We start from the raw sequence: 26717 nt of genomic DNA on the forward strand, positions 1-26717 counted from the left end.
GGGAGTGTTAATACTTTTTAAAATATTACAGTTTTAAAAAAAATATTACAAAGGCTCAGGAGCATTCAGGTTAAGTATTGTAAGAAGAATGTTGTCAAGCCTGCACATGAAATAAGCATCCATTGCAAAGTTGGGTTTTTTTCTTCGTAATATTAGCCTTAGGCAGCTATTCATATTTTAAGATTTTCTAAGAATTTAAATGAAAAACTGAGGATTCTACAGCCATTTTACCCACAGTTCAACCTTATTCCAAGGGTCAAAACTAGGTAAGAGTTTATGATTAGGATCTGGAGAAGTGATATGGTGGTGTGACTTTTTAAAAAAATATATGGGGGAAGGTGAAACAAAAAAGAACACAATTAACACTTTCAAGAAAGGAAAGAAAGTTTAGATATCAAGAATAAATGTAAAGACCAATTAATTATCTATGGTCTACAGAGGGACATATAGCTCACGGACTATTAATTTTGATAAACACCTGGAAAATGATTGATTTTTAGGAGCAAGAAACTGCAGAAACCTCCAGCTCCAAAACTGCCTCAAGATTTTGGACTAGCCTATTCAGATGATCTCACTGACTCAAGGTCCTTACAGCCTTTAGACACTAAAGAAGTTAAAACGCAGCTTTGGCAACAAACCTTGGCAATAAAACCATTACCCTTCCTAATCTAAATTTCAATCTGTTGCAACCCTAAGACATTTTTAGACATATACACTGCATTAATTATTGGGAAACATTTATCAAAGCAAGAACTGGTTCACCCACTGCCTACATTTCAGGATGTATTGTTAATATACAGACTGCCTACTCTGACATTCACATGCCAGATAAGCACTGACAGAATCCACATTCATAAATGAAGCATGTCTCTTGGTCATATACATTCACTGCAGAGAAAGTCTTTTTGGTTCTTTTTAAAATTGAAGGACAGAACTAGAGGAGGTATCTCAAGGTGAAGTCTATGAGTAAAGCAAATTCAGCAGATTTGCCCTAAAAATCTGGGGGAATAGTAGAAGAACTTTTACTTTGAAAATTTGCTAGTAAAATAGAAACAGATGACCAAACTAGTCAAGAATTTGGATTAGATTTTTCCCCCACTACTATGTGCTACTAGGTCCAATCCAATTGTCTTTTATTTCTCTGTTCAAGAGCAGGAATTGTATGTATTCTCAAGCCTTTTTATTCATACCTTAGCCTCTTCATGAACAAAAATAACATTCTCCTTAGACTATTGTTGTAATTTGTAAAATAACAATTTACAGTTTCTTTTATAAGAAATTTGCTAAAATCACTCTATTTTTGCAGACCAATGCTATCTTACGTTTCATTTAAATAGCTTTTTATTGTATTTGGACAATTCTGGAACTCTATTCTTTTATTTTTTTAAAAAATTGCACAATGTAACACTTAACGTTAGTATTTGTCTTTTTATCCTTTTTAATAAAAATTGATATATATTTTTATCTCCCAAGAAGAGGCAACAGGCTGAAACATCTAATCATGTTTCTGGACCAGTGTTTCTTAAAGTGTGATCTTAGAACCCCTAGGAATCTCTCAAGATCTTTTCAGGGATCCTATCAAACAATCATGAGAAGCTACAGCGGTAATGAACGCATCTATTTTAATTTTTAATATGTCAAATATTGATAAATGAAACCCATATAAATAAAAGCTCTTTGGGGTTCCTCCTTAATTTTTAAAAGTGGGAAGTGGTGCTGGGAGAAAAAGATTAAAAAGCTGCCTAGCCAGGAGGAGGCTTCAGTATTGATAATCTTCTGCTTGTTGCCTTTTAACCTCTAAATCAATAGAAAAGCTGCATAGGTTGTGAAATCCCTATTTTTCTGTGACACTGGAATTACATGCTAGATGTCAGATGGATCACATCCTGGAAGATAGATGAAGGCAGCAAAAATGACTGTTGTAAACAGTCAGGATATGAAGATGTCTCCTTGATCTGGAGAGAATTTTCAGTAATCTGTATCCAGCATCCTGATGTCTTTTCAGCTATAGTGCCTCCCACTAATCCACAGAACCCCAGTTTCCCATTCCTCCCCAGAAACCTCTCCTCAAATTCTTGTTTCTAAGGAAGCAAAAAGTAGGAAGAAGCGGCAAAAAAAAAATTTCTGATGATCCAAATCTGCTTGTACAGTGTCTGGAATCAAAGTACATAAAGTCCTATATTCTGCTTCTTTTGAAAATCTTTAGAAATTGAAGTCTGCAAGAATAGAAATATTCAAAGTTGCCTGTGCAATTGTATTCTATGATGGTATGCTCTTAAATTAGGCTGTTTGCTTTCTAGAATGAAATAATAACTCACAATATAAACAATAATGCAGTATAAACCTCAAATACTTTTAAGCTTAATGGTATGGCATTAAGAATGTCCTTATTGATTCACACATATTCTGACTAATCCTGCAGGCTGGGCTGGTACCAAGGAAAAGGCTTTCCACCAGGTTGCTGACTGTAATCAATCCCATTCTTAATAGAATTAGTTATGTACGAAATAATCCTATTTTAAAAAATAGAGAAAATCTCAGAATCTCATCCATCCTCCTCACCCTATCATGCTATTGTTGCCTTTCAGAAAAGTATCTGATAGCATGTTAGCTTCTATTACTTTTAGGAGGTAAGAAATTTCAGAAGTTAGGTATTGTGATATTTTCTCCTCCACTAGGATCTAGATATAATCTAGGGTTATAATACTTAGTTTGTAAATTAAAAATTTCAAAACAATTTATTGACCATCAAGTGGTGCAGAGATGGTATTCATCAGGTTCTAGAGAACTGGTAGTGGAAATTTTGAGTAGTTCAGAGAACTGACAAATACCACCTCTGACTGGAGATTTTACAGTGTCCTTCCCCTGCCACGCCCACCAAGCCACGCCCACAGAACCTGTAGTAAAAAAAATTGAATCCCACCACTGAAGTGGTGCTATACTTGACTGAGAAGATTTTATTCCACAGAACTGAAAGCTAAGAGCAAACATTTTAAACTGTTCTAGTGCTCCGATAATCAGTTTAAAACAGCATTAAATGTGTTTAATGTTGTAATTTGAATGTTTCCCCAAAAGATAGATTTAGGGGGGAAAGATTATTAAAATGGTACTTTTAAAAGAAAACTGGTTGATCAGATTGGTGGGCATATATGATTTCAGCCTTGGTCACTTGACACAAACATAGGCCCATTGCCCTTGCTTTTTTGAGTGTGTGAAAATCCCTCTGATTCTGTGAGGACTTTCCTTTCCTTTTAGAAACCGAATTAACTAGCATTGGAAGAACTGGGTAGAAACTGTGGTTTCTTTCTTAAAGAAGTTGTTTCATTTGATTCTGCTGATGCCTTAGACTGGTCTCATTGAATGGTGTTTTCCTTTCAAGTTTGGTGGAAGTGGTGGTGGGTTGGAAACAGTTTATAATTGCTGCAGATGCAAATTACTCAGAGCTAGATGCCATTTTCAGACCTCTAATGGATTAAAAAATATGTTTAAAAGCTGTTAAGCTTTTGTGGGTCTGTGAAATCTTTTAATAAATTAGCAATAGGCATTGGTGAAAATATATGCTTCAGAGATTCAGGGAACTGCCAGAAACATCTCTTATCTCTGCTTCTCTCGCTGTGTCCCCTACAGCCATTTCCATTACACTAATGCCAATTATACACTGTTCACTACTGGGCTGCCACAGGGTTGGTGCCTCCTTGCTGTTCAGTAATATGTTTTCTTCTAAACTTGATGGTTAGTTTTGAGAAGCAGTAAAGGTAGAGGATGTTATTTTTCAGCAAGTTGAGTGTTAGGTTCAATTAAATGGAATGAAGGGCATATCAAATGAAGTCCAATTTCATTCACCATTTCAATTAAATTATTGGAATTTGTTTAAAAAGTATTTTGAAGGTAAATTCACTTTAACAAAATCAAGTAATTCAGTCAGTCAAATTTAACTTGGGAGGTTATATATGTAGCATTAGCTACATATTAGCTCTAGAAATTCTAGAGCCATGATGGCACAGTGATTAAACTGCAATATTGCAGGCTAACTCTGCCCACAGTCTGGAGTTTGATCCTGATGGACTCAAGGTTGAATCAGCCTTCCATCCTTCCGAGGTCGGTATAATGAGGACCCAGATTGTTGGGAGTGATATACTGGCATTGTATCCTGCCCAAAGACTGCTTTTAAAGGACTATGACCAGTTTATAAGCCTAAGTGTTATCGCTATTGTGAAAGATATTGCATGCATTTAGGTTTGCATGCATTATGACATAGCAAGCTTGGGACTTCAGAACATAAGAAAATGAATTTCTTATGAAAGGCTATTTACTTCAAGATATGCATCTTACAATACCAAGCATGTGCCCGAAGGTGCTTCTTGACTATTTAAATATCCTTTCAATTTTATATCTGTATGGGTCACTAAGATTGGTTTTTGAGTGAACATCTTTGGCTCATGGTGGAAGTCCCTAGGAAACAAGCAGAGTAGAGTTCCACATTTATGAGACTAGGATGAAAGTGAATGCTGACCCTTGAGTTGGTTTATTTTGTCCAATATGTCAGCTGCCCGGATAACAAATCTAAAAGTACTAGCTACTAAGCTTACCTTGAGTACTCCACATTTACATTTCACAAGCCTGGTTATTGTAAAAAAAACGTTTTCAATAAAAAAGAAAGGTTTGTCCACTAAGGCTTTCCAGATTAAATTGCAGCAAATTTAAGGTCGGAAAGTAACCAAGAAGATTGGGGGGGACGGGAGGACGACGACATACACCTTTGAATCTGACTTTATGAAGAAAACCAATGACAGTCCTTCTGTCAAGTTTTTAGCTTTGAGATGGGTGGTAAAATCTTTCTGGTTAATGGGATTCAAGGAAAAGCCATCTCCAAGGCAAGGAACTAGAGTCTAAAACAACTTTGGCTAGCCCTATCCTGATGCCATTTCATAACGGCTAGTGCCTGCCTTTTAAAAACAAGTATTCTTCAGAATTCAGTGCTGTCAATCTCTTGTACTGGATAGAGAACTCTTACTATTGTGGGAGGTTTGAATGACTTCTCCATTGTGTTATAGTTCTTTTTCAGTGTTGCCAACCAAAGTGTCTCTTGGTAAAACACTTAGATAGATGTGATCAAGGCATCTGCTATTAAGAGAAGCAAAGAACAGCGAGATGTACGTATTTTTCTGCCTTGAATGGATTTGTGAATAGCAGTTTGCCATAAGAGAAATTAAGACGTGCTTCTTAAACGTGCTAATTCTGTCTTGCCACTTCCCATCATCAGTAGTGACAATTGCCTGAGCTTAATATTATCTGAAGATAATACATTTAGACAAAGTGTGAATGGGGATTTATTTGCATATTGTATGCATAGACACTGTACTTGCTCATCATACTACTTCCTGTCAGAATAAGCAGAACTCAGGTATGAAAGTCTGAACCAAATAAATTAAAGACACAAAATAAAAGGAAAAAAAAAACACAGAAGTAGTTTATACTAACACTATTCATTATTCCTCCCCATGTCCCTGTTTCCATCATGTTAATACACTGATTCATGACCTTTTATTTTTAAACTTTTCTTTAAGAATCTCTTCAGTTCCATCCAACCACAACCTTTTCCATCTCTCCCTTCAACAGTCTCTGTCTCTCTTAATAAACGTCATCTTGCAGGGAATCTATTTCTATCCAGACCTCATTATCAAATGAAATAAATCTAGAAGATCATACAAGAAAACCAGGAGTTATTTTAGCAAATAAATTTCCAAAACGGGGTGCTATTGCATACTTCTAATTTACTCTATATTCAGGACACATATTATTTCATAGGAATTGTACCTTACCAACTACATATATCATATTCGCCTTAGTGTAATTTTAAACATTGGTAATTTTATCTGCTAAATACATATATATATATATACATATACATATATATATGTGTGTGCGTGTGTGTGTGTGCAAATACACAAACATAATGTTACTATGAACAGATAAAGTCTTATCATTTTTTTTATTATGCATGTCTTTTATATGTTCATGTGCATGTACATATACTTTTGCAGAACCTTTTTGGCTCTTGGTAGTCATGGGACTTAAGTCACGTATGTTGTCAAAATCTGAACAATAGCAATTCAGAATAGTTATGGTCTTTTCCAGTTTCTTAGATTAGAACTTCTTCTGCCATCATAATCGTTATAAACGTAGTTATGAATCAGCAAAATTCAGTACGTGATTATCCATTGAGTGATCTAACTGCCCATGCATTTCCCCTCCATGTTTGTGTGAACTTTCCCATTGTAGAAGTTACAACTCCGCCAACAAAAATAAACAGAACTCCACCAACAAAAGGAAGACCTGATAGGATATTGCTCCTGTTTTTAGAAAGACACAAAATAAATTGCAGAGACAGACAAGGGGCGTATATCCCTAAGCGTTATTCTACAATGGTACACTTTCTTTTTTTTAGAAGAGGATGTGGAGAACTTTGATGTAACAAACCTGTCTCAAGATGTGCTGCAAAGCATCGAAGCTGACAGCTTTTGGTGTATGAGCAAACTGCTGGATGGGATCCAGGTAGGGCATTTATCTGCTATTCCCAGCCACTTCTGCTGCTTCATGGTCACCCAAGGATAATGTGGAGTGTACACTTTCATAATTTTATCTGCTCTGGCCTCTACTAATACAAAAACAAATGCACCCCATGCTTAAAACAAGAATTATTCAGTTATCTAAATATTATGTCTCACAAACATTCAATTTGAATCATGGCAGTCTATTACTATTCGATCGGGTTTTTATAGTTCATTCTATATTTGTATAATTTATTCTGGATTTGTTAGTTCTAGACAAAGAGAAGGAATCACATGGATACTGAAACAGCATTTTCTAGTCCTTGAAAATCTTAATAATGCTTTCCTCTGCTTAAATTCCTATAGTAATTACAAATGTGCATGCCATCTTCACAGCTCTAAGGGCTAGAAATCTAATATAAAACTAATATGAAATTCTCAGGAAACTTAACTGAATTCCTTGTGTAACATTATGCGGATTTTGACCATGAAGCCATATTCAAATCAATATAATGTAGCTCAGTTTGATCAGTGACACTATCATATAGACCATAAAATGTTTGATGTACAAATAGAGGTTATTTATCAACATACATTTTTATATATGTGGATAAGCAAGTGGGCCACTGAGGGAATTTTATGCTTTTGACAGGAACATGCTAATCATAGTAGCAGTTTAAATTTATATTATTTCAAGGTGTGCCACTTCAAAAACAGAATTTGTGAAAGTCTTGTATGGGATCTTTTTTTAATATTTTTTTTTATTTTGAAGATATTATATACATAGGAAATAATTTCTGTAATTCATGGAGAACCAGGGTTTCCAGAATGTCTTAAAACCAGATGAAATCAGCAGTTTGTCCTATTTGTTCATGCTGTGTTGAATAAACAAACTGGGAACATCAGGTTGTTATGTTACAGGCAGTTAAAGAGGGCAAGAAATGGTTAATACCCAATTCTCACTATCATTTTCTATTGCAAATGAATATTCCATAAGGAGCATATCCATCAGATATGTCCCAAATATCAGAAATTTATGATAAGGTCTACTGGATATATATATAGTTTCATATTTTATTTCTGGCATTTTTGAAATGATCTGTTTGAAAACCCTGGAAAGCATTTTCAATAACTAAAAAGGTATAAACCTGTTTGCTGGCCTTGTATCCTCTTAAACACACAATATATCTTTGCTTCAGGACAATTACACATTTGCACAACCAGGGATCCAAAAAAAAGTCAAAGCACTGGAGGAACTGGTCAGTCGTATTGATGGTAAGTGAATTTGAGTTTGGCATCTGCAACTGAATTGTAACACTCATGGATTCTCACTTGGGAGAAAAACATAGGGTAGGGAACACAAACAGTTGACATGAGACCAAAGTCATAGGCTCTTTTTCTCAATTGTCTTAGGTGACAATCAGACTGGGATGTTGATATCCTCAAGGCATGTTAGAAATAGAATACTCTTGGGAAAAGGGGTGAATAAGAAGTCATAAGCTGATAGGCTTGTAAGAGAAAAAATTAGCAGAAAAAAGGCTAAAATTTATAAAATGTAAGTAAGATGCATTTTTATGGGCAGCCCCCTCAAAATGACCACACTGATGATAGGTTTTAAATAATTGCCATGACCACAGCTCTGTTTATAAGACTGTAAGAACTCAAGCATTTGAACTTTCCAAAATTCTGATGGGAAGCTGATGGGAATAGTGTAGGTGCCAGCGACAAAAAACACAAGTTTCTCATATTCAAAAAAAAAAATACAGTAGAATATATGTAGCTCATGGTTGATCTGTGGAGTCCTTGGTGCTTTCTGAGCTTGGCTGTTTGTAGACATTTCATTACCCAACTGGGTAGCATCACCAGTGTAAGTCAGTATGGGTTTGTTTGTTCCCTATTTACCTACAGTAGCTTGTTAGTGGAAATATGGTTTTTTTTCTTTGCTAGTTTCTTCATAGAAACGGGACCAAAAAACAGACATTTTTCACATTCCCCAAATCTCAAATGCAGGCTAAGCATCCTATCTGAGATGCAGGACCCAGATGGATAGCAGTAGGCAGCCCTGTGCGACATGATAGGTCAAAACCAGCATGTTGAGTTGTACTCAGAAATAGAATAGTGACAGCAGGCAAAGATACTGTTTCATGGAGATGTGCTTTCTGCTAATGACAGCAAATATATCACATATTTGCCATTTGCAAATAAAAGGTCCTGTTTCAGAGCAGGTACACAGTCACTTTAGGAAGTATGAAGTGGAGTACTTGCAGTTTGCCTTTCGCTGGATGAACAATCTCCTGATGAGGGAGCTTCCTCTTCGCTGCACCATTCGTCTTTGGGACACTTATCAGGTATGAGACTGTCCCACTTCTCTGCTGGAACCCTGTCTTGATTAAAAAAACGGTGTCATGTGACTTTACTCAGACATCTTTTCCCAGCGATAATCCTACATGGAAGCAGGCAAGAGTGTACTCAGATCGCTTATTTATTTATTGGGTTTATTTAGCCACCCAACTCACGTTTGTCACTCTGGACAGCTCAAATGATTAAATTAGCAAGAGCAAAAAACTGCCAAAACAATTACAACAAAACCACTAAAAATGATTAAAACAATTAAAATACTATAAACAAACAAACAAAAAACCAAATGAAATCCAGACTCTTAAACACAATGCAACCATTTTGTGGGCTCCTTATTTCTGAATGGCAAAACCAACTTTTCAGGGCCTTCTGGGAGGCCAGTATAGTTGGGCCAGTCTTCCCCTTGGATTCTTGAGGGTAGGTCTTATGACGACAATGGAGCCTAAAAGTTAGGCTTGCTAAGTGGGACAGTTGTTAAGTGAGCTTTGCTACATTTTATGACCTTTCTTGCCACAGTTGTTAAGTGAATCTGGCTTCTCCATTGACTTTGCATGTTAGGTAAAGGTGAAGGTTCCTCTCGCACATACGTGGTAGTCATTTCTGACTCTAGGGGGAGATGCTCATCTCCGTTACAAAGCCAGAGAACCAGCGCTGTCCAAAAACGTCTCCATGGTCATGTGGCTGGCATGACTAAACGCCAAAGACACATGGAACACTGTTACCTTCCCACCAAAGTGGTCCCTATTTTTCTACATGCATTTTTACATGCTTTCGAACTGCTAGGTTGGCAGAAGCTGGGACGAGTAACGGGACCTTACTCTGTTACGCAGCACTAGGGATTCAAACCGCCAAACTGCTGGCCTTTCTGATCAACAAGCTCACTGTCTTAACCACTGAGCCACCATTGCAAAAGGGGACCACATGACCCCGGAACATTGCAACCATCATAAATATGAACCAGTTGCCAAGCATCCAAACATAAATCATGTGACCCTGGGCATCCAGACAGAGTCATAAGGGTGAAACATGGTTGTAAGTTATTTTTTTTCAGTTCTAACTTCAATGCTCACTACATGAACGGTTGTAAGTCAAGGACTACCTGTATAATATCATCACAAAATAGAGCTCTGCCTCTCTCCTTGCACATATACTTACATGTATATCCACTATCAAATGTAGAAAAGCAGTGAGAAATAAGGCATGCTGATAACAGTGGTTCTAACCCCAAGCGATGTGTTCTTTTCAGTCGGAGCCTGAGGGATTCTCTCATTTCCATTTATACGTCTGTGCTGCATTCTTGATTAAATGGCGGAAAGAGATTTTGGATGAAGAGGACTTCCAGGTAAATCATCAGCAGGCAACCACATTTAGAAAAGGATGCAGTGTAATTATCCTGCTTGAAAACGTATTTATTTTAGAGAAGAGAAGAGAACAGAATGAATATGTACAGCAATGTTTCTGGTCTGTGATTACAGGCATGAAATCACTTTGCCCAGAGATGCAGACATTTTTTTCTAAGTGCTTTAGTAAAATAATTTCCACAGCTGTAACAGCTGACTTTGCTACATTGTCTGTAAGTAAAGCAGGAAGTGAAGATTTCGTGTTTCAGGTTTTGACCCCAATCCTGAGATGGTGTTTTCCCCCCTCACTGGTCATCAGGCTCAATACTGCCTGAATGAGATTCCCCAATGACTATAGTTCATATTGAATCGAATGTAGGTTTTGAGATTATTTTGGTCCAGGCTCCCTGCTTGGTTTTGTGCTTTATCTGGTTTTTATGGATGCTTTGATTTGGTGCGTGTCCCAGAGTCCATTGGAGTTGGGCCACGATAATAAATTTGAATAAATAAAACAACGAAAGAGAAAGATAATGCCCCAAGAATGTAAAAGCGCTTTTGCACATTGAAATCCAAGGCCGTACCTCTGAGCTGTCTCTTTTCCACATTTCAGGGTCTTCTAATGTTATTACAAAATCTACCCACCATACACTGGGGCAATGAAGAGATTGGACTCCTCCTTGCTGAAGCCTACAGACTAAAGTACATGTTTGCAGATGCTCCTAATCACTATCGTCGATAGGTAGTAGAGTTTCTGCCTTTGCTTCTCATTGTGCTGGCACAGTTTCGATCACTGTGGCATTCGATCACCTAAGCCCTCGGACACACGGACCAGGAGCCCAATCTTTGCTGTAAAAAAAGCTCCCATCAGACTTCTGCCTTCACTTTTGTGTGTGCCTGCCTGCCACTCCATGTGTGGACGTGCCACTCCAGAAACCATTAGTGTCCTGCTGTGACGGTGGTCTGAGCTTGGATGGAAGTGAAATGAATAAACAGAACTTCTGAATGCCCTCCAAGTTTCAGCCTAGATAGTCTTACGTCTTGCAGCCTCTTGTTAACCTGCTAAGCACAGACAAACTCATGCACTTCCCCTTTGGCCTGTTTCTTTTTTTCTTGTTTCCTTCTGTTTCTTCTTCGGCGGTTGTTTAAACTCCCCAATGAAGATGCCTTACAAAGAGTCCTGCCCAAGAGAAGGCAGTGCTGTTGAACACAAGACACTCTCAGGCCTTAGCTTCACTCTGCATGTCTGAAGAAATGAGGCATTTCAGGCATTAACAAAAGACATATATACTCCATGTGCATGCTGCCACATTCCTCTTGTGCAGCATCTCTGTGGGATGGCGCACACACATTGAAAAGGCTGTTTAGTTCATGCACAATTCAGAAAATACAAGTGAATAAAACAGAGCTCCACTTGTGGTTGTTGGACTGCCTAACTTGGTATGTGCACTGAACGTTTGGGGTGGGGTGGGGGGAGCTGTGCTTTCCCCCCCTTCTTTTTTTAGGAAAAAAAAATCCTTTCTGTGACAATGACACTCCTGTAAGGCATTATATGTAAATTGTGTTCTTGTGTATATGGGTAAAGGTTGTACGATATAAGTCTTCTGTTTGTAGCAGATATGATTTTATATTTATAGTCTGCCTCTGGCATACAAACGCTGCCTAGGTTACAAATAGCAATGGGCCTCCTGCTTCCTCTGTCCATCAGGTTTTGAAGCTGTCAACACATCTGCACTAGCACATTTATTCTTCCCCAGAATGCACATTTCATTTTTATCAGAAAACAAAAATTGACTCCAAAGCAGAGTGATATTGCATGACCTCCAGTGCCAAGGAATTTGAGGATCTGAAGATTTTAAAAACTTGCTGCTGAACCATGAATTTCATGGAATTTTTTTCTGCAGGATGCTTGCACTTCCCGAACAGCACTTGAGCTTGCCCTTATGGAAAGTTCTCCTCCAGCTGTGGCAAAGCACATTGCTATGTCCATGTCTTTGACAAGGTTTGTGTCCTATCCTGTGTCTTCTGGATGTTGATGCTCAGCTATATCCACCCTTTCTCCAGGCAGAGACCTCTTCAAAGTTTCAAGGCTCCAGCCTCTTCTGGAGAGACAGCAGCTTTAATACCAAGCCCACTTTTTCTCCTCTCCATTATTGCAGTGTGGTTTCCAGTAGGAATTATACATTTTAATTGACTGGTTTATGCAGGCAGCAGTACAATCTCATTAGTGCCAAGCTTTGACTTCTCAGATCACATTTGTTTCCATAGGCCAAATTCTTCAGATTGTGCCGGGATGACTTTGGCTTGTCTCATCAAACTTCCAACTGCATCCACCTCATTTTGTTTTTCTTCTTGGAGTTGAAAAAGAAAAAGCAATCTCCTGGGTTTTTTTTTTTTTCAGTGTTGGGGGGCGGGAATATTTTGAGGCAGAAGGACACAAGACCCTGGCCATAATTCTGACACCAAGCAGTGTTTCTCAAGTTGCTTTCCAAACCGGGAATTGTATTTTTCAGGCATTGACTGGATTTTCCTTTGTAAGTGTGTATGTGTGAATTTGTGGTTTCCATTCAGACAACAACCTGGTGGTCATTAGTTTAATATGACTGATTAAAAAATAATCCTACTTGTGTCGCCAGTCTTTTCTTCTTAGGATTTCATGAGGTTATTAATGAAGCTACCAGAATGTGGAGGATCTTCCTCTCTTTATCCAGTCTGAGTGGATTCTTATTTTTAGTGATTTTTTTTCTTTAAAAATCTTCACTCTTTCTCCTGTTTGTGATGAAAATTCTTCCATATAAACTACAGAATATTGCACATTAGACGCACAACACACAGACTGCATATGAATTTTAAAAGTCTCTTTAGAGCACCCAACTAGGCAGAAGCCAAAATATTTGTGCTTCTCAGTATTCCTTGACATCTGCAACTTTAAAAATTCATGTTGGACCAATTTCTATCAGGAAAAGCCTTTCTTTAATCATTTTGCTTCATATAAATGTTCCTTGTCTGATGACTAGCTAAAGGTAGAGGAGGGAAAATGCAAAGTGCCTTGTTATTTTCAGAACTTTGCCAGAATTATTTGAACACTAACACCATTTTTAGGAATCAGAAAATCTGATTTCTCTGCCAATTTCATAATTTAGCAAAAATCAGGAATATTTATGAGTAGACCTCTGGGTGCATTCTACTACTTTAGCAATACCAAACATACTGTCTACATCAGCGATTGCCAACCTTTTGGACCTCAGGGACCACTAAACTCGTAATCTTAGATCCCAGGGACCACTAACTGGTTCTGTGGGTGTGGCCTAATTTGTGCGTGTGGCTTGGTGGTAATGTGACTGGCTGGGCCTGGCTTGTATGTAAAAATTATAAATATATAAATATTGAATTTTTTATAAAAAAGAGCGACTTTTACCCAAAATCAGGCAAGGCAGATTGAGTTGCTCACAGAATCACAAATTCATTCAGAAATCTATCTATCTGCCATTGGCTAGCTCAGTCTGTCACATAAAATTTGCTTGCAAGCAAACTCACAAAATTAACTCACAACACACCATGCATGTAAATATTGAATTTTTTATTTTAAAAAAAGAGCTACTTTTACCCAAAATCAGGCAAAACAGGTAGGCACATTGAGTTGCTTACAGAATCATTCAGTGATCTATCTATCTGCCATTGGCTAGCTCAGTCTCTCAAATTTGCTTGCCGTGAGTCTGCACTGAATTTGCTTGCAAGCAAACCTTCAGTCCTAAAGGTGGTTTGGCAGAGCCGAAGATCTAAACTTTCTAAAGACTAGCTAGAAAGCAAGAAATCCAACCATTTCCTGCTTCCTAGCTAATCTAAATCTCCTAGCACAGTAGAACAGATGATGGTTGGAAAAAGAAAAAATAGAAATTTAGCAGGCAAGTTTACCAGTTAAGGAGTGAGTGGGCAGTAAGGGTTTCCACGGGCCATGTGGGTGACGCAGCCTTGTGTTTCTGCGCAGCCTGGATTAATTGTTTTGGGGGGGTGCTCTAGGGGTGAGATTTCTCTGCGGCCCACCAAAATTTTCTCATGGCCCACCAGTGGGCCGCGGCCGACCGGTTGGCAACCACTGGTCCACATTAGACTATTAAGATCACTGATCAGTAGTAACTTTTTGTATATAAGAAGATTTGCTTCCATGAAAGCAGGTGAATCTAATAATGTCTTGTGATTCAGCAGGTAGTTTCCCAGAATTACCTTTTTTACCTTTGGCTTTAAATTGGTGAATGTCTGAATTCTGTTAAGATCTAAATGTAACCAAGAAAATATCTCTTGCCTGAAATTTAGCCACCTCCTCTCTCCTCCAATGGGATTACTAAGTGGAAGAAAACTCTAGCTTTCAAAGACAGCAACTTCTTGTCAACCTACACACTCTTATCAAAAATCCTGCCTGATTCTGAGCTTCTGTAATATGCAACAGGATAAACTGGCTTGAAGTTCTGCTAAACATTTCCACTGAAAGCAGATCTACACTGCTGGTACATTGCTACAGCATCTTTCTATAGATCTCGAAAGAACCTTAGAATGAAGGATCATTCCTTTCTCAGGTTGCCCATTAATGGAGCTGTTACTCCTGCAATGTTTCATTAGATTGTGGTTTTTGTTGCTCAGCCTTGCTGGTCTCAGCTACAAATGGTCAAAGATGGTAGGAAGAGTGTGCATTCAACATTGTTTTGACATACTGGAGTTACTATGCTGTGGTAAGTCTTACTGTATTGCCCCCTCCGTTCTTCCCCACTGCCCATTAACCAGAGAAGTTTTTATGTACTGTACATATAGACATACAATAGTTATAATTAAAATATAAATATATTTTAATCTAGAGCAAAGTGCTCATAACTATGATGGGGTATGATTCCATTTTTTCTATTTTTCATGAAGTCAGTTCTGGGCACAGTGGGTCACTCAAATTTTCTCTCCTCCACCCTAAGTTAATTACTATTAAAATAAAAAGTTCATTGGAGTGGAACAAACATAATTACTTTTTGGGGAGCCTAATTATCTGCATTTATTGCCAGTGCTTTGTTGTAATTGATTGCTAATGGTCTGCTTCACTATGGAATTATCTAATTAATACCTCTACCAGGAAAAAAAAAACAGATTCTATTTGAACATGCAAGTGTCCTGTGGTATTGATTGCAGTTGTCTTCATCTGGGTGCCTCAGCTGTATTCTCTTTGTTTTACCTGAATGCTTTCTTGAAATGGTCTACATTCCTAGTTTTGGTTGCCTTGCCATATTAATGTCAGTAGACCAGCCGGATGCCCTCTAGATACCATCTTTTTGTAGGCCACCCACTTAGAAAAGCTGTGTTGTGCTCTGTTTTCTGCAGTACAACTTTTTTTGTTGCTGAAAGCAATTCCACAGCTATGATGCTGCAGGCTTTATGTCTTGTTCACAAGTGTATGTATCTAAGCCGATTTCACACTTCACTACTCAATGTGTTGCTTAAATATATGAGCTGATGTCCTTGCTTTTGAACAAGGTTAGGAATGCTTAGTTTCTGGGGCCTAATTCATGACGGGTCATTTATTTTTGCAGGTCTTCAGATGGCTCTGTGGTCATCAGATGTTAATGATTCACATGGTTACAAGGTGCAACAGCCATTAATACACCTGTTACTTTTTGATTGGTCTTAAACCAGTTAGTTTATAGCATATGTTGGTGCTTTTTGTGCACTTTATCTTGCTATAGATAAATGTACTCTTTTGGAAAATAATTGTAATAAAATGCCACACACAAGAAACACCTTTTAAAAAAAAAATACCCTCTTAATTTTGAAAGGCTGCTTGTCCAATCATGAACAACAGTTAGAACTAATAAAAGCTGTATTGAATAAAATAATAAAAGATTGAGAAAGGAAATCATGCCAATCACACACACAGGCTGTCTGTAGTAAAATTTGAGAAAAGCTGTTGTTTACATATATGTCTAAATCCCCATTACCCTATTTTCTTTCTGGCTAAGCAGTGTTATACAATCCAGACAAGGTACAAGAAATATGCAAATGAAATTCAAAGCATGCCATTAGTGAAAAGAAAGGGAATCAGAAAAATTGAATATAAAATTTGAAAGGTGCCTTAGGAATTATCTAACCAAACTACCATGTAGCAAAATAGGCAGCATTCACTTTTACATAAGGCTATTTTCACTTATTTCAGCAAAAATTCATTAGTCAAATGACCACATATATCCTCAGAGTTCTTTTTTCATTTGCAATGAACTTTCTACCAAGGGAGATAACAAATTTATCTGCTTGCTTTAGCTTTTCACCATTTATATGTAATTTGGAACTGTTCGGGTTTCTTGGCAAACCCAATCACCTTAGTGTATTAAATTTTGAGATCCATACTCCTTGTTGTATCAGCTCTACTATCTAAAATAGACTAGTTGATGCAATTCAGGAATAGAGCACATATCCAGCTCTCAATCCTTGCTTTCTGGAATATCTAAGGGCTTGATATTTTCCCCTACCCCAACAAATACATGAGGACAGTGAGTGAGGTTATCTGCCATCAGAGGGCTAAGGTATCATCACTACACTGTTAGTACTCATTTACAGATTCAGTGGCACTGACTTATTAGCTCCATCTGAGGTACTGGTCACAAAAAGATAGTAGGTGGGGATCTATACAACACCTTCGGATTTTTTGTTATTTTTGAATAAGTCAGCTGAAAATCAAGCTAGATTATGAGACATAATTCCAGATTTCAACCTTTTCTTCTACTTTTAGCAATAGCACTAGCAGTAGCAGTAGTACTTAGACTTATATACTGCTTCATAGTCCTTTACAGCCCTTTCTAAGAGGTTTACAGAGTCAGCATATTGCCCCGAACAATTTGGCTCCTCATTTTACTCATGAGCCATGGTGCTCAGAGGTTAGACTGTACTACTGCAGGCTAATTATGCTGACAGCCAGCAGTATGGCAGTTTGAGTCTCATTGACTCAAGGTTGACTCAGCCTTCCATCCTTCTGAGGTTGGTAAAATAAGGATTCAGATTGTTGGGGCAATATGCTGACTCTGTAAAACTGCTTAGAGAGGGCTGTAAAGCACTGTGAATCGGTATATAAGTCTAAGTGCTATTACTATTGCTACTGACCTCTGAAGGCTGGAAGGTTGAGTCAACCTTGAGTCAGTCAGAATTGAACTCCTGGCAGTGAGCACAGTTAGCCTGAAGGACTGCATTCTAACCACTGCGTAACTATACAGTGGTAAATTAGTATTTATCACAATGACAGCTAGATGTTTTGCCTAGACAGTCATTACTGAGCCCTCTTCCCAATTCTTCTACTTCTCTACCCATGCTGGAATAACAAGTGCCAATGCTTTTCCTTTGGTAGGCATCTTCTTTGAGGATTGATAGGAGAAAAAACAGTTTTACAGTTTTTCCATATACTTGGCGAGAAGGGGAAACTTGGCAGAATTTATGTCAATTTCACCTATTAAAAAAATGCAAATAGCTGTCACAGGAAGTGGGGTTGCTCCCAGAGCACTTACCAGCCAATTGGAACAGAGTCATTTGTGTAGAATACAGTAAAGTGCAACAGATAATACTGAACTGCTGTACTTCCACCAATTCAGAAGGAAATAGACTTCTTGTAGTAGTGCTACTCTAGCGGGTTTTTTAATATAATTTTTTATTAAATAAACATTAAAAACAATTGAACACAGTGCAACTTTCTTGGCCATCATTTTGGCAATACATACTATAGCATAAAAGTAGATATAACAGGTAATTTTTCCTTTTTCCCTACATTGTTACTTTAATGCTAGTTATATATTTGTTTCTATTTACATTTATATACATATTCATAACCTAGCTTCTTTTCCATCTCCTTTTTCCCCTTCTAGTCTTTATATTCATATCATATTTGTCTATTATATTTCATTTTCTTTAACTTTCATTCCTATGAGGCGTCAACAATTTCTTCTTATCTCGACTCCCAACCATTGATATATTTTATTCCAGACTTCATAGTACTCTGTCACCCTCTCCAGTAGTTTAGAGTAGCCAAAGGGAGTACCATCCAGTCCTTCCCTCACAAAATAGTAGGTGATCCATTCTCATGCTGAGGCACACAGGAAATGTTTGTTAGCCCCAGGTCTGCTTATTCTGTAAGAGGTGGCTAATCCGAAGTCATTTCCTTCTGCCTTTTTTCCTCAGGCACATATACACAGAGCATATACTCTTAGATTCTCCACCTGGTAGGGTATACCCAGGCTCTATCTATCTTTGTAGTGTATTTCCAGTAAATTAATCTTTGTTCTATTATACAGAAGATATAAAACCTGCTTCAGTAATCATTGCTAAAATCAGTTTCAGGTCTTAGGAATGTTAACTTTCCAAAACTATAAACTCAGGATTCTAATCCAGTATTCTACTTTGCCACTTTTGTGGCTACCCTAATCACTTTGTTTGATTACAATCTGAGTATTGGAGTGATAATTTATAACAATTGTCAGGTACCATATGTGGATATTCTTGCAAAGTATTATTTTTGTGCTTTAATTTAGTTCAACAAAGGAATTTTCATGTCAAGAGAAGACATTAAGTGATTTCTGTGATCAGGTGACCAGTAATACACAAATTCTACAGATGCTTGTCTTAAGATGCTTCTTGGTTCTGAACTACAAGTAGTCCAGTGGTGGGATTCAAAATGTTTTACCACCGGTTCAGTGGGCGTGGCTTGGTGGGCACGTTTGCATGCGTGCACACAGTTTGTGTGCACACACGTCAAACACATGTTTTGTGCAGAGGTGCAGAGGCATTTGTGCAGGCTCAGAGATGTTCTAACTCACCTCCTGCAAGCCTGCACTCTCCTGGTCACTTCAGCAGCTGCCACGTAGCACTCTGCTGTGCCGCGCAAAGCAGCTACGCTTCAAAAGCGGAGGATAAAGGTGAGTATGGGAGACTGAGCGGGCGGGTGGGCCCAACAGCCGAGCGGCAGAGACAACCAGTTCAGTCCCCGCTGCTCATTGTCGCTACTGGCTCGGCATAACTGGGCCAAACTGGTAGAATACCAGCACTGAAGTAGTCATCAACTTACAATAACAATTGGGACTCAAATTTCCGTTACTAAGTAAGGCAATTGATAAGTGAGTCATGCCAGATTTCACAACCTTTTTGCCATGATTGTTAAGCAAATCACTGCAGTTGTTAAGTCATTAATCACATGCTCAATAAGCAAGTCCAGTATTCTCCCACTGACTTTGCTTGCTCAAAGCTGGCTGGGAAGGTAGCAGGCATGAAAGACTAGGTCCATAGGTAAAGGTTCAATTTAAGCTGATTTATTGCTAAAAGCCTATGCACAGGAATCTTCTCAGCTAATGGTCAGCACCTGGTTAGAGTTAGATAAAATTAGCTCACTCGTGGCTATGCTGGGATTCTAAGCTAATTCCTTTTTTCACTCCAACCTCAGGTTCTGCCATTCCTTCTCCTACAGAAGGTGATTACATATTCCCAGGATGCTGCAACTGTTGTAAAAACATGCTGGTTTCCAGGCACCCAAATTTTGATCATGTGTCTATGAAGATGTTGCAATGGTTGCAAGGGAAAGGAGTGGTCATTAATCATCTTTTTCAGTGCTGTTGTAATTTCAAAACAGTCACTAAACAAATGGTTGACAGTTGAGGAATACCTGTATTTAATTTTCTGCTGCTATAATTTGCTTCTGACCTACTAAACCAGGATAAAGTAGTTCATTTTCTGAAATAGAAGTAATTCAATTTAAAAAAATAACATGTGAACCAATGTGCTACTTCAAAATCTATATGCAAGTTGCATGTGGTTTTCTATGTAGCAATGTTTTGCATGTGGAAATTCCAAATTATGCAAAAAGGAAAGATCTCACGGGGAACTGATATCGTCCTCACCTGGTCTACTCAGATGTTTGCACATGAGAAACAGACACTTTAGGACAGAATTAGACTTTTGAGGGAAGGTTACTCAGAATGAATCAACAATTAGATAAACACAAAATAATCCATGATCCGCAAACTTGTACAAAAGCAAGCAAAATCATAATCTCCAAGCTTATGCAAAATTGGAGCACTGCCAGAAGTGAAGATTGTTCTATGACTCCAGAAAGCACATTAGCATTGCACAAATGCTATGAAAGTTGCATAATGCAGTGAAAGTCAGTGTTTCTCTTCTACTTCCATTCGAGAGGTCACAAGCACCTGACATTTCATTCACCTTTCCTATCGAATCACCATCATTATTATGCTTTGCTATTTTGGTGTGTGTTTTCCCTGCCTTCAAATAACCAGGCAAGCATTATGTTTTCTGACATGATAAACAAAAAGTCAGCATCGCTCTCAATTAAAGGTCAGATCTGTCTGAATAGGTGGATTTCTAAATACCAGTCTTTCACTTCTGCACCTTCTCGGGCTGCTGGCATCCACCTGATGTTTTCACCATGGGACATAATGCCCTGGACAGTCACAGGCTCATTGGGATACTAATGGGTTGGTTGCAAACACATAATCTTGCTCTGAAAAACCCTTTGCGAGATGAGGTGCTCACAACTACCAATCCTAGCTCATAGTTGCTTCTCTTCAAACCCTTTGAAGCCACAATATACAGGTATTCCGCATATGACTTACTAACAACAGTGCCATTTCTAGCACATAGCCTAATTTGTTTCACAGAAATTCCCTGCTGGACCTACCATCGCCTTAATTTTCTTCCAGAGTTCTGTCCCTTCTCCCATCCTAAAATTTTATCTTCAATAAGCCTTTGGCTCAGCATTCATATCAAAAAAAAATGTTTAGCTAAGAAACCAGTAATAGTATCTGCCACATTTCAGATCCAGCCCTTGATTTCCTGAGAGCATATTACCCATTTAAGACAACAAGGCCAGGCAGCAGAACTTGCTGTCCTCTTGAGTGAGGGAAAATTAAGCACTTACTATATTGGTATAAGCTTATCTATGAAATCAGTAGCAAGCTCCTCTATGTTTAATGGGGAAGTCAGAAGGTGACTTGAAGAATTGGTATTACCAACACCAATCTTTATCTGTACTTAACACCGAGAGATTGGAAATTTGACTCAAGTGATATCTTTACTGGACAAACTAATCTATAAATTAACCAAGAAAGAAAAAAGAGTTAGTGGAGGAAATCTATCAAATATATTACTGATTGAAATCGACTAATCATTTGCAACAACATGGCGCAGAATATGATTACCATCTCATGATTTATGAGCACTTGGTCTCCTTGAGACCACTGATGTAGCGTAAGCCTGACGATTAGTCTTCATAATCTGGACTTCAATAGTTATCCTGCCTTTTTTTGTTCGTGTCCTCCACATACCTCAGATTTCCTGGAATAGTTTCTCATCAATCAGATTAGTAGACCAGCAAAATACTGTGGACATAATATATTTAGATTTTAGTAAAGCATTCGACAAAGTAGACCACAACCTACTTCTTAGTAAGCTAGAAAAAAGTGGAATAGATAGCACCACCACTAGATGGATTTGCAAATGGCTGGCAAACCGTACTCAACGAGTAGTCCTTAATGGGTCTAAGTCTACATGGAGGGAAGTAAGCAGTGGGGTGCCACAAGGTTCCGTCTTAGGCCCAGTACTCCAATATCTTCATTAACGACTTAGATGAAGGAATAGAAGGGGAACTTACCAAATTTGCAGATGATACTAAGCTGGCAGGAATAGCTAAGACCCAAGAAGATAGGTTCAAGATCCAGACAGATCTTGGCAGACGAGAACACTGGGCCATATTTAACAAAATGAAATTCAATGTAGAGAAAAGTAAAGTCCTACACTTAGGCAAGAAAAACCAAAAATACACATATAGACTGGGTGAAACCAGGCTCAATAGCAGTAACTGTGAGAGGGATCTTGGAGTCTTAGTGGACAACCAGTTAAATATGAGCCAGCAGTGTGCAGCAGCAGACAAAAAAGCTAATGCAATCCTAAATTGTATCAACAGAGGGATACAATCAAGATCAAGGGAGTTACTAATACCACTCTATAAAGCCTTAGTAAGACCACACCTAGAGTACTGCATCCAGTTTTGTTCACCACATTATAAAAAAGATGTTGAGACTTTAGAAAAAGTACAGAGAAGAGCAATCAGGATGATTAGGGGACTGGAGACTAAGGCATATGAAGAATGGTTACAGGAACTGGGTTTGGCTAGTCTAGTAAAGGGAAGGTCCAGGGGAGACATGATAGCGGTCTTCCAATATTTGAGGGGCTGCCACAGAGAGGAAGGGGTCAATCTATTTTCTAAAGCATCTGAAGGCCAGACAAGGAAGAATGGATGGAAACTGAACAAGGAGAGATTTAACCTGGAAATAAGGAGAAACTTTCTGATAGTGAGATCAACCAATGGAACACTTTGCCCTCTGAAGTTGTGGGAGCTCCATCACTTGAGGCTTTCAAGAAGAGATTGGACTGCCATTTGTCAGAAATGGTCTAGGGTCTCCCACTTGGGTGGGGGGGTTGGACTAGATGACCTACACGGTCCCTTCCAACTCTGATTATCTGTTATCTGTTATCAATGAGACCCCTTGTTCCAAATGTACCCCTGCTCCTTTCTCAGTGAATTATCTTGGACTACTTGTATTCTCTTAACATCCTCTGGTAACTTGTACAATGAGAACGACAATGCTAGTCTACTTTGCAGGCTTCTAATTAGGCTAGAAAAGGTAACAATTAAATGATTTGCAAATTAACAGCTGTATCTAATGCTGATCAGCTTTTTAAAAATTAAAACCATCACTGTTGAATCATTTTAGAAAGTGCTTTGAAACCAACATTTCAAAAAGGTAAATGAGAGTAGAGGGGTTACAATTTGCAAGGCCCGTGATGTAACCATGGGAACAGAAGAGGTCTCTGCCTTTTCATTTTGCAGCATCTTCTGTTTTTTGGGGTAGGAAGGTCAGGTTGCTTCATTACAACTTGCCCAACTGTGTTAAGTGTTGCCGAAGGTGCCATGAAGCGGGGAGGGTTTTTGTGAAGAGCCAAGTCAAGACAATTATTCCTGAAAGAGACAAGCTGAGAAAATAACTGTTCACACCTATTAATCCCTCAGCCCATCCCTCTGCCTAGAGTCCAGCCCTGTCAAGCAAGGGATAGCACGGGAGCCTGGGAGCTGTGCCAACATGTGTTTTACAGTCACTGCATCAGAGTCAGGCTGTGTTAAGCTCACAGCAACACTGAGTATGAAGTATCTGGTCAGCAGAAATTGCTGCAAAGGGCTCCCAACCTGGAAGCTGTTTCTTGTTAATGAAAGTGTTTTCCTCTGTTAATGTTTTCTAGGATATTATTAGTCAGTTCTTGCACTGTTATTCCTCCTAAAGTCTATCACATTTGGCTTTTGTAGCTTCTAGCCGGTTATTAAAAAATCATTTCAATTTAATATTTTTTATTATTTTATTTTATTATTTACATTTTAAGGCCACCCAATTCCACAGCAACTCTGGGCAGCAAACAACATGTATCAGAGAAAAAGAATATAGCTGACTGTAAGACAAAAGCCCAAAACACGAAGCGGCTGATCATCCTAGCCCAAGGTCTGGAAGAAAAACCAGATCTTTAACAATCTGCAAAAAGACAAAAAGGGTAGGAGCGGTACAGATTTCCACCGGGCAGAAGCCATCACTGAGAAGACTCACTTGCTGGGTTCCACAAGGAAATACTGCTTATTTTATGGGATCCGGACTATCTATGACCACTGTAGCTGACCTCATCATACAGGCAGAAATATATGGAGACAGGTGGCCTCACAACTAACCAGATCATATACCACGAAAGTCTTTGTAAGTCATAACCAACACCCTGAATTATTCTTGGAAGCCAAATGGCAATCAGTGCATTGTGAAGCAGCAGGGAAACTTAGGCATACTGTGACACATTGATGACTGTCTGCACTGCTGCATTCTGGACCAGCTGTAACTTCCAAGTGGCCTTCAATGACAACTCAGTAATTCAATTGAAAAGTCACCAAGATCTGAAGGGCCTTCCAATTTAGGAAGAGATGCAATTAGAACACCTGTGCAAAGCCCTTCTTTGCAAAGCTCTTGTGAAGAAGCCACTATTTTTAAAGCATGGACTGTGAGTCTAGCAGGACCAATGGATTGCAAACTAATCTCAGATGGATAAGTCCAACCCAATTAAAGACTAAACATGAACTATCCCTAGAACCAAGAGGGAGAGGACATACAAACAAAGCCACTCAGTCTTGTCAAGAATGAGCCTGGGCCTGTTCTTCCCTATACAGGCCTTACATAGCCTCCTGGCAGTCTGTCACAACTTCAGTGGCATCACTTGGTCAACCCAGGGTCAAGTTATATAATTGGTTGTCATCAGCACATCGATGATAGCTGACTCCAAACTGATTGATGACCTCACCCAACAATTTCATGTAATGTTAAACAAAAAGACAGAGAGTGTCAAGCCCTGCCTCATCCCCTGTCAACAACAATTGAAACCATCCACAGAGAAAGGAGACCCACTGCAGAATAATGCCTCCCAGTCCCAATAGGATACAGTACTGAAGACTGTTGATAAGGTGACCAACTTTTTTACAATGAAAAGGATAAATAAATTGAGGGGGAAAAAACAAAGCCACTTGCGTGTGGCGCACTCTTGCGTGTGGCGTGTGGCACACTCTTGCATGCAGCGCACTCTTGTATGCAGAGCACTCTTGCGTGTGGTGCACTCTTGTGTGTGGTGCACTCTCTCAAAACAATCCTCCTGTTTGGAGCGCATGCGTCTCATAATCGCGTCTCGCCACACTGTACTGAGCCTTGATCAATCATCATGTCAAATACAAATATGTCACATCACACACAATGGATCAGATCGGCTTCGATCAAATACGGAGATTTACAGATTAGTCTTCATATATCAAAAAGGAGGACATGTAGGAGGACACTTTTCGAGAGAGGACAGAACTTAAAAAGGAGGACTGTCCTCCCTAAAGGAGGACAGTTGGTCACCTTACTGTTGAGAAATCAAGGAATAGTAAGATGTGTAACCATTCTCATCCCTGGCTCTGCTACTGTTGTCAATATATATACATGTAAGCTTATGATATATATATGCTACAACTTTAAAAGCACAACTATAATGACATATATATATATATATACACACATACACACACACACACACACATATATATATATGTCATTATAGTTGTGCTTTTAAAGTTGTAGCATATATATATCATAAGCTTACATGTATATATATTGACAACAGTAGCAGAGCCAGACATATATATATGTGTGTGTATATATATTTCTTAAGTTTTCGCAGGTACTTACATGTATGGCATTCAGCTTTGTTCGGATATTTCCCACGTCATTGTAGTTGTGCTTATAAAGTTGTAGCAACGTTTCGGCAGAATCTCATCTGCCATCATCAGGCTTCTGTATTACTATTTTTAAAAAAATCACATGGTTGACTTCCGGCTTGTGGTTCTTCAGTGCAGGCAGGATTCTGTGGCTTTGCACGGTTTCTGCCTGTGTTCACTGCCTGAGTGCCTCGAGCCATTTGGCTTCGGGGCTAAGCCACCTTTGTAGAAGGTGGTGAAGACTGGGAGGTTCTGGCAGGGACGAGAGACATCGCATCTCTCTTCCCTAGCCGGCTAAATCTCCCTCTCCGACGGCAACTGAACGGCGATCTTTTATGGCCGCCATTTAGAAGAGCCCAGCCGGGGAAAGAAATGTGCTGGAGGGGTTTGTGAAGAAATGAAACTGATTTTGCTGACCGGGACAAAGGAACAGTGAAAGTATCCTGGTATTTAACACCTACTAAAGACACATTGTTCCCAGACTGAGTAAGCAGCGAATGGATATCAAAGGGAAAACTTTTTTTCTTTTCACTCTCCTTCCAAACGAAACAGCTTTGAGAGAAATCGGAAACCCGCATTGAAGGCATGCTAAATGCTAAAGACTGTGCTAATGCCAAAGGGATATGGATTTCTAAATATTTAAAGAAAATTTTTTCTTCTGCTGTGAGTGGGAAGGGAGAGGAAAAAAAATTGAAGTTGAAAATAAAGAGCAGACTGCCTAGAATTTTAAAGAGCCATTTGAACATTAATAAGACTTCAAAAGACATATTATAATTGGAATTTTGTGATTTAATAGCAACCCCAGAAAAAGAAATGGAAGAAGGGAAAAAGTGCTAAATGAAATAGTTTATCTGGATTGTTTGGTGACTTTGCATCTTTTGGGAAACTTTTTTTCTTTGTTTAAAAACACTCGGTGGTTGTTTTGGGAAAAATTTTCCTCTTCATAATGGTACCACTTTTGGATGAATTTAAAACTGAATATCTAAAATATAAAAAGGAAGAACAAGACTGGAAAGATACCTTGGACATTCTTTTTCAATCTCTAGAAATGGCGGTGCATTCCTATGGAGAATCGATTGCGCAGCAGGATAATTGGGACAAAGAAGGAACCATTTT

General features: G+C 38.6%; 1 protein-coding gene across 1 annotated transcript in view; it reads left to right on the forward strand.

Annotated features, from left to right (window-relative positions):
• TBC1D22B (TBC1 domain family member 22B) overlaps positions 1-12869 on the forward strand; it is a 39188-nt gene extending 26319 nt beyond the window's left edge. The window contains exons 9-13 of the mRNA XM_026718128.2: positions 6449-6555; positions 7751-7826; positions 8772-8899; positions 10156-10251; positions 10860-12869. Of these exons, the coding sequence (XP_026573913.1) occupies positions 6449-6555; positions 7751-7826; positions 8772-8899; positions 10156-10251; positions 10860-10988 (536 nt within the window). The 3' untranslated portion in view covers positions 10989-12869. The remainder of the gene's footprint in view (positions 1-6448; positions 6556-7750; positions 7827-8771; positions 8900-10155; positions 10252-10859) is intronic.
• Positions 12870-26717: the final 13848 nt, after the last annotated feature.

This window comes from Pseudonaja textilis, chromosome 3 (genome assembly GCF_049901715.1).
Source record: "Pseudonaja textilis isolate UNSWEBS1 chromosome 3, rPseTex1.2, whole genome shotgun sequence".
Taxonomy (NCBI): Eukaryota; Metazoa; Chordata; class Lepidosauria; order Squamata; family Elapidae; genus Pseudonaja; species Pseudonaja textilis.